The sequence below is a fragment of the Salvia splendens genome, chromosome 19, assembly GCF_004379255.2.
Source record: "Salvia splendens isolate huo1 chromosome 19, SspV2, whole genome shotgun sequence".
Taxonomy (NCBI): Eukaryota; Viridiplantae; Streptophyta; class Magnoliopsida; order Lamiales; family Lamiaceae; genus Salvia; species Salvia splendens.
The window spans coordinates 14129514-14138826 of record NC_056050.1 but is presented as its reverse complement, the minus strand read 5'-3'; the positions used below and the strand labels follow the sequence as shown (position 1 = coordinate 14138826).

The 9313-nt window shown below is 42.9% G+C and overlaps 1 protein-coding gene across 1 annotated transcript; it reads left to right on the top strand.

Moving 5' to 3' along the window:
• Window positions 1-6567: 6567 nt before the first annotated feature.
• LOC121778750 (probable carboxylesterase 18) lies at window positions 6568-8217 on the top strand. Its single transcript, XM_042176154.1, has 2 exons — window positions 6568-7165; window positions 7529-8217. The coding sequence occupies exons 1-2, from the start codon at window positions 6777-6779 to the stop codon at window positions 8118-8120; spliced, it is 981 nt and encodes a 326-aa protein (XP_042032088.1). The 5' UTR covers window positions 6568-6776; the 3' UTR covers window positions 8121-8217.
• Window positions 8218-9313: the final 1096 nt, after the last annotated feature.

The window sequence follows — 9313 nt, the reverse complement described above, 5'->3', positions numbered from 1 at the left end:
ATGTAAACATATGCGTATATATGTTGTACCAATTAAATTTAAAATTATGAAAAGATGGAGCTCCTCATGCGTTATAATTTTATATTGTCCATCTATCATATATGGAATCTATAAAAATATTTCTTATAATTTCATAGTTTATCCAGTTGGAAGTGAGATCTTAAATGCTTCCATTTGTCAAAATTTTATTAGTAAGACTTACCACTGCCACTGCCACTGCCACTGCCACTTTGGTATAACATGACAAGGGAATTTTTTCTCATTATATGCTTCACTAGACACCGAGAGTTTTGGACAAAAGTTGGGAATAATTTGTTTTTCTAAATTCTTATTGTTTAGGCCAAATTTTAAACTTAAGTCAGAATTCAGGTCATTTTTTTGTGTAAATTAGAGCAATCATAATTTTTTTTGTAAATTTATAGCTATGTTTGTTACTTTTAAATTTTTAGGCTCTATAAACTACAACTAACCAATAATTATTATTTTATTACTCCTTATTACGATAGCTGGTTATGGTATGGATGCGCAATGATTTCGCATAATCAAAATAGTATTTTTCAATCCAACCACCCGTTGGGAGACTTTCGACCTTAATCCGCAAATCCGATCGAATAGGATTATTCGGATTTGGTACACATGTAGTCAAACCAAAAAAAAAAATACTTCATTTATCCCATTAAAAATAAAATATTTTTCTTTTTAGGCCGTAGCATTAAAAATGAAACATTTCTTAAAATAAAAATTACATCATCTCTAGTACTTTTTCATCTCTTTTATTTTATTTTTTCATCGTTAACTCACAAAACAATAATATATAAAATTTCATGCCAAAAACAAATGTTTTATTTCTAATGGAACGAAATGGAGTAATATTTGTCCAAAGTTAAAACTTTTTATAGTCCATCACCATTTCAAGATAATAATACTCCCTCTGTCTCGCAAAATTTATCTCATTTCACTTTTTACCATTTTTGGTAGTGGACCTCATATTCCACTAACTCATTCATACTCACAATTTATTATAAAACTAATATATAAAAGTAGGATTCACATTCCACTAACTTTTTCAACTCACTATTCATTACATGTCTTAAAATTGACTGCTTTAATTAGCCTCTGAATTACAAAGTGGCCCTTCTTTTGATCATATTTGGTTGTAGTTGCAATAAATTGACTGCTTTAATTATACGTCATCTCGTTATCATGAGCTGTTAGGCCATCCACAACGCTGTCACTATACCGGCCCTTAACCGTCCCTTAAAACACTATTTACGGGCCCCACTGTACTTTTTTTACTCCATCCCTTAACTAAGGGACGGAACCTGCAACCCTCCGTCCCTTAAATTACTATTCATTCAATTTCATTTTTTTATTTTTTTCCACCAAATTCAATTAATAAAAACACACTTCATTAAAAATAAAATAACATTACAACATAAAATTCGTAAAAAATTTAAAAAAAACATAATTAAAAATCCTAAAAAAATTAAAAATACATAATTTAATTTCATCCACCAAAGTTTGCCCAAATGTGCACCATGAGATCATCTTGGAGTTGGGCGTGGGCGGAAGAGTCACGTGTCCTTGCCCGAATAGACAACCGTTCTTATATAGACGTATGCAATCCACTTCGAGGCGGACTACTGGCGGTTGAGATTCCAGGGGCTTCGGGGTCGAACCAATTTCCCTCATCGGGTCCTTCGTCTTGGACAATCATGTTGTGCAAGATTATGCACGTATACATGATGTCGACCATGCTCTCCATGAACCACGTACGAGCCGAGGCTTTGATAATGTTGAAGCGCGCTTGGAGAACCCCGAACGCCCGCTCCACATCCTTCCGAACAGCCTCCTGCTTCTGCGCAAAAAGCGCCTGCTTTGCGTTCACAGGCCTAGCGCACGTCTTCACGAAGGTTGGCCACTTCGGGTAGATGCCGTCGGCAAGATAGTACCCCATTTTATAGCGCCGATTGTTAGCTTTGAAGTTGATGGCCGGCGCTTTACCATCCAAAACTTCGGCGAAGAGGTCGGATTGGTGGAGCACGTTTATGTCATTGTTCGATTCGGGGACCTTGAAGTACGCATGTCAGATCCATAGCCGGTAGTCGGCAACGACCTCGAGTATTACGGGGAGTGGGTGCCATTATGGCCGCTCTTGTACGACCCCCTCCACGCCACCGGACAATTCTTCCATTGCCAGTGCATGCAGTCGACGCTGCCAAGCATCCCGGGGAATCCATGCACTTCTTCGTGAAGGCGGAGCAGGAACTGGCAATCTGTCGTGCTTAGCTTCCGGAGAAATTCGTCGGTGAAGGCTGCCCGGACGCCTTTGCAGAATTGGAGCAAGCACATTCTCCCAGTGCTGTCTCCAATGTGGAGGTATTCGTCGAACACATCTGCCGTTTGTCCAGTCGCAAGCTGGCGGATTGATGCAATACATTTTTGCAGCGTTGAAAGAGCAGGTTTGTGCAGGTGTCGCGTCAAGCAAAGGATGTGTCCTACTGATCAGGATGGACGTCCCAGCTAAGCCTGAACCTGGTATCAATAATTCCTCAACCCACTTCTACTGACTAGTATAGTGGATGTAAGGGTCGAATCCCACAGAGATGAATGCGCTTTGGTAATTGTGGTGATATTCTGGAAAGGTTGGTTAGCTACCATGCTTTGGGTTGAGATTCTAACTAGACTGGAAGTTAAGGTGGTACTCTACTGACTAGGAGGTGTGAAAGATGATTGATAAGCAGTTGTGTACGTGAGAGTGGGGGAACATTATGTTTCAGAAAATATGTGGAAGGTACGGGGTTACTATAAAAGGCTAAACGGAATATCAGAGAATAAGTGGTAGTTAGGTGACTAGACTGACAGGTCTGTAGGGTACCAGCAGAAAAGGTAGATAAAAGTAAGGACAAAAGCAAAAAGTAACTAAAAAGTAAAAGTGGTCTCAAACTTAGATGTGGATGTTATCTTCTCCAACATGAATAAACTCAGATCAACAAACCCAGAATTCATCAACGAGAGTTTCAGATTAATAACTCACGAAAACAGATCTAACAATTAAAACTCCAAATCAAAAGATTAAACTAGCAAAACTGAAATTACGCGCACTGGGTAGCATGCAAGGTGGCAGAATCTGAACCTGGAATTCACACTTAACCATTTCGGATCTAAATCTAGCATCAAACTCAATTCACAAACTCAGAACGATCAACTTAAAAATGAAAACATGCATTCAACACTTGGAAATTACAGTAGCAACTAGATCTACACTATCTAGGCAGAAAGAAACTGAATCAAACAGAAAACGATGCACAAAGACAACTTCATAGCATTAAAACATTTGGATCTCAACCAAAGTACTTCGAAATCAGCAAGTATTGAAAATGCAACAGATCCAACGTAGGAAAAACAAGTAAGATTAACTACGAAAGCAATTAAATATTGTTTTACCACTCCGGGCGATGAAACGACTATCACTACGCGACGAACTGGCTGGAACGAGATAATGCGGAACTCCGGTGAACTGGTGAACTTCAAGTGACCATGGCTGTGGCGAGGAATTAGAAGATGTAGGACAATGTTGAAAGGAATGATCTACCGAGAGAGAATTCTAACTAAGTGTAGAGCTCCTAAGGTTGATGATTCCCTATGATCGATGATGATTTCCTCTCTCCAAGTGGCTTCCTTTTATAGGGAGGCCTGCCCTTGATTTTTAGGGTAGACTCTCTTTGTGAAATGACCCTTTTGCCCTTACTTGTAGCTGATCTTCCCAGCAATCCTTCTTCTCCATCTCGAGCCTTTTTGGCATGCATACTGGTCAGTATAGCAACATTCTGATGCCCTTTTCACCTGAGTTATCCGATACCTTTCCTTCTGACGGGAACCCTTTCCCTGCACACTTTAGCAACTGTTTTGCAGATATATTCCAATTATGCACGTTATACTGACCAGTAACCAAGGCCTAGAATACGACTTATCAAGCGTCGTGTGGCTGGAACGGCCGACGGCATCGAACCTTTCTTGGAAGAACTCTTCCTGGGCAGCTAATGTATTTGCGATGTGGAGAAATAGCGGTCGCCCCATGCGGAAACGGCGACGGAAGTAGGTATCTCCCCACACTGGGTTATCGTAGAAGTAGTCGCGGACTAACCTTGCGGCGGCTTCCTTCCGGTTACGATGGATATAAGTCCGGGAGCGTCTTTGGGGCGGCACGGCTTCCTCCGCCTCCCGGCGTCGATCTTCTTCAAGTGATTCTTCCACTATTCGACGCATTTGCTCATACGGATCCATGAGATCGATTAAATTTGGGGGAAGAATAAAAGAGAGCTGATTTGAGATGAAAATTGGAGATGAAATGGAGATGATTTGGGAAGAATAGATATGTAGTTGTGTGTGAAATGAGAATGAATTAGGAGTATTTATAGAGTAAAAAAAAAAATTGGAAACAGCTATAAAAATGGTAACATTGTCGTTTGCTAATTTTTTAATATTTTATTTTAATTCGAATTTTTTTTAAAAAAGGATTTATTGCGTCAGCGTGACGAATCCCACTCGCGGGCCGGCGAGTGGGCGTCACGCATGGCATAGGAGCGCGCCACGTCGCGGGAGCGCATGGCGAGCTGTCCTGTGCCGCGTCTCGGAGTGACGGAACGCGGGACATGCTAGGGACGGGTTGGTGACAGGCCAGGACGCTGCAACGCGTCCCGTGCTTGTCTCGTCCCTCCATAACGTGACTCGGGCCACCCGCGTACCGCGTTGCGGGTGGCCTTATTGCCGATCGACACACAACATGGATCGGCAATAAGGCCACCCATGTAACGCGTTGCGGGTGGCCTTATTTCCATGCAAAGTGTACGAGCCAAAAGATTACTCACCTAGCCTTCGCTGATGATCTTATGCTTTTTAGCAGGGGCGACTATATGTCTATGCAGATATTGGCGGATGCTATGGAGGAATTCTCCGGCTGCTCGGGCCTAGAGATCAACAGGACAAATCCAACCTTTTTTCAGGTGGCAAGCTGCCGGCATAGGACTTGGAGGAGATACAGAGCATTTTCGGCTTCCCGTTGGGATCCTTGCCGGTGAAGTACTTAGGAGTGCCCCTTGCAAGCTCAACATCATGCACTACACGCCGCTCATCGACAAGATTGCAACCCTCACCAAAAAGTGGACAGGTAAGAATCTTTCGTATGCCGGTAAAACTGAACTTGTGCGCTCTGTTTTGAAGGGAGTCGAGTGCTACTGGCTACAAGTGTTTCCACTACCGGCAAACGTGAGGGATCGGGTCATTTCCATCTGCCGTGAGTTCTTGTGGGGTACGAAATACCCTCCCGTTTCTTGGAAGGATCTCTGCCTACCGAAGGATGAAGGGGGACTCGGCCTTCGGGACCTTGGGGTGTGGAACAAGGCCCTTCTCGCGCGGAACCTGTGGAACATACACTTGAAGAAGGATTCCATGTGGATTAAGTGGATACTTATCGAGTTTCTCAAGAATCGGACGGTGTGGGAATGGACGGTAAGATCGCGGGACTCACCACTCTTCAAGAGGCTGCTCGAGATCCGAGACGAGTTACTGACCGATCGGCCGAGGAGAGAAGTTGAGAAGATGTTGGGACAGTGGTACTGGAGCAAAGGAGCGGTCGAGGCGTACGAATGGTTCAGGCCAAAAGGTGAACGGCGCCTGTGACACAGGACGACTCCCAACGAGGGACAGACTAGGCTACATGAACATTGACCAACGATGCCCCTTGTGCATGGCTCACACAGAGTCGGTGGAACACCTCTTCTTCAAATGCCACAAGACATGGGCAGTTTGGAAGGAGATCAAATCCTGGCTGGGACTTAGAAGGAACATCACTACTATGCAGAGCGCCATCAAGTGGATGCTCAAGGAAAAAAGTGGAGCGACAGTTATGCGCAAGGCTAGAAGACTTGCCCTCATCGAGACAGTCAGCCAGATGTGGAGAGGCAGAAATGCCTTGATTTTTGACAGAACGGCTTTTGAACCCAAGCACTTGGTGTTCGAGGTGAAGAAGGTAACATATTCAGTTCTATACTCCCTTTATCCGCATGAGCAAGTGACCGAGCACTTGGGAGTTTAGTGTTGCTATCGGCCACGAGGGTACTCTTTTTCCTCTTAGGGATTTTTTCCCACTGGGTTTTATCTTTAGGAGGTTTTAACGAGGCCCTACCCCTACCTCCATCGGGGTAACGTGGACGGTAGTAATGAATACAAGCACACTTTGAAGGAATCGAGTACCAGACTTTGTAGAGTGGAGAAGACTTGGCTTATGTGAAGTCCTGTGTTTTATTGTACTCATGTATGTATGTGTTTTGGTCTTTTGGATTGTTGTAATACCGTCTCTATGGGTACCTTTTCCCAAGAGGCTACTTCCCTCCCCATCGGCCTACTTAGCTTCGGCTTTTAGGCATGTATCCCTCGGATATGCCCGTGTTTGCTTGTACTTCTCTTTCTTTTATATTCCATTCATTGATTCATAAAAATAAAAAAAATTAATTGAAGCCACCAAATATTCGTAACAAACCGGCTGCGACACTCTCAATGCTCACATATGCCAAATATGTAAGCGACATTTCCTTAACTCCAAGATATATCATCAATACAAAAGTCCAAAAACGTCCAATCTCACTAACTCATCATAAATACTTACAAGTAAGGCCAGTTGGGAGGTACCATTATCAATTTATCACCAACTTGCCAAACTTTGTCTTCCACCATTTTAAAACTCACTAGAACAATAGTCTCGTTTTTCTACAAGAATGGCTTCACTACCATTGGTGACAAGAATAAAGCTGCTGTTATTAGATTTATTAACATACATAAGCACACGGCGTGACGGCACAATCAATCGATTTCTCTTCGGCCTCGTGGACTCGAAAACACGAGCGCCGGCCACAAAAGTCATAAACAAAACCCGCGTCTCCACCTCCGACATCACAATCGACGCCTCCCGCAACCTGTGGCTCCGCCTCTTCAGCCCAGCCACTCCCGCCTCCGAGCCCCTCCCCTTGCTCGTATACTTCCACGGCGGCGGATTCGCCAACTACGGACCAGACACCAAGTATTTCGACCACCTCTGCAGCCACCTGGCCGCCGCCATCCCTGCCGTCGTCGCCTCCATCAACTACCGCCTCACCCCCAACCACAGGTATAGAGATGCTGTGGAAAAAGGTTTTTTTTTTCTTCCTTTTGTCCTTATAAATATCATATAATAGAATATAGTTCTCACTTTTATACTACCCACGATCCCTTAAAAATATATTAAATGCTATTTTCATTTTGGTCTATCCTTAAAAGTAAAAGTTGTCTGAATTTTTTATTTTAAGAATGGAATCCCACAATCAGCTAATATTCCTTTCTCACCTTTTCTTTTAATATCTCTTATTTAATTATTTTTCTCTTTCTTCTGTTTACTACTTTACCAATTCTTTTCTTACATATAATATAAAAAATTAGTAAAGCGACTAAAATAGAAAAAAAAAGTAAATAAGAGTTTAACTTGTGAACGTAGGTGGCCCACCCAATACGAGGATGGGTTGGAAGCGCTGAAATTCATCGACACGCGGCGCCACGACATCCTACCGGCGAATGCCGATGTGAGCAAATGCTTCATCGGCGGCGACAGCGCGGGCGGAAACATAGCTCATCACGTGACGGTGGGAGTGGCGGAGAGGAAAGTGCGGTTTGAGGAAATCAGAATCGTGGGAGTGGTGGCGCTGCAGCCGTTTTTCGGGGGTGAGAAACGGACGGAGTCGGAGGTGATGCTGGGGGATAAGGCGCCGGTGCTCAGTGTGAAGCAGACGGATGAGTATTGGAGGGCGTTTCTGCCGGAGGGGGCGGACAGAGATCACCCGGCGGCTAATGTGTTTGGGAAGGTGGCGCTTCAGGAGCTTGAATTTCCGGCGAGTTTGGTGGTTGTGGGAGGGAATGATCCGCTGCGGGATTGGGATAAAAGGTATGTTGAGTGGTTGGAGAGCTGTGGGAAACGAGTGGTGGTGGCCAACTATCCCAATGCGTTTCATGGCTTTTATACCTTTCCCGAACTGCCTGAATTTGCTTTCTTGCTTCGCGACGTCAACAATTTTGTCACCTCCTCCATTTGAATTTCAAAATAATGCACACAATAAGTTTGAAGGGATAATTAATGTAGTAGATTCTGAGTTTCACTTTATTTATATATGATTTGCTTTAATTTGTTTTGTTTTTCGTTTCAGAGTCAGTTTTATTAGTTTAGAGCACCCACAATAGAAATAGCTCAGTCATAGCCCAGTCATAACCTAGCTACAAACTCCTCGTGCTATATCATCAGCACTAAAAACTCCTCCTGCCACATTATCAGGACAAGCAACTGGATAAGCAATAGCCCAGCCATAGCCTAGCCACAATAAACCAAATTATAAAAATAAATAATTAACAATCTCACAAAATACAGAATTAAATGTACGACACAGATACGGAAAAACTCAACAATAATATTAAAATTTTAAAAAGTACATTAATTAAAAAAAGTACATTAATTAAAAAAAATTACATAAATCTAAAAAAAAAACTCCTCCTCCACACACGAGCCCCCCGCCTCCACCTCACTCCTCGCAGTCGTCGCCGCTATCCGGTGTTGGATATTTTAGTGCAATTAGATTAACTTGATTGATCAATATGATCATAATGAGACATTAAATAAGTTGGAAGTGCAGAGTGCACACTTGTTTGAATTCGTTATGATTGGACGGGAGTTCGGGGTCCAAGGGGCAGAGCCCCTGACTGGGGTTCCATTAAAGTTGCTATACAGAAATCTTCATCCGGAAATGTAATTTTCGATAATTGAAGGATCAAATTACAATATTTAAAACCCATCAAAACTAAATAAAAAATAAAAAAATCGACTGGCCGATCGCTCGCCGATCGGGAGCCTGCAATGGCGGCCAGCCGATCGGCGAGCGTATCGGCTAGCGCCCGCAAATCGGCGTGCGCTCGCCGTTTTTCTCGCCGATTTGCTGCTCACCGGCTGCAATGGTTCAGCGAGCGGACCTCAGCTAGCCGGTTCGCTCGCCGCCATTGTGGATGCTCTTAGTGGTCTTGTCTTGTAAGTCCGTGGAACTATTTTGTTGCTCCTATTTACCAGTATATATCTAAAGATTAACTTTGAATAGGTGTGTTGTTAATAATATTAAATATTTTACATTAAATTAATATTCCCAGAGACTGGAAAATTTAACCATTAAGTGAATTGTTTGTTTGTTTTAATTAATAATAAAATTATGTGAGAATTGAGTCTTAAATTTCATTATATGTACTG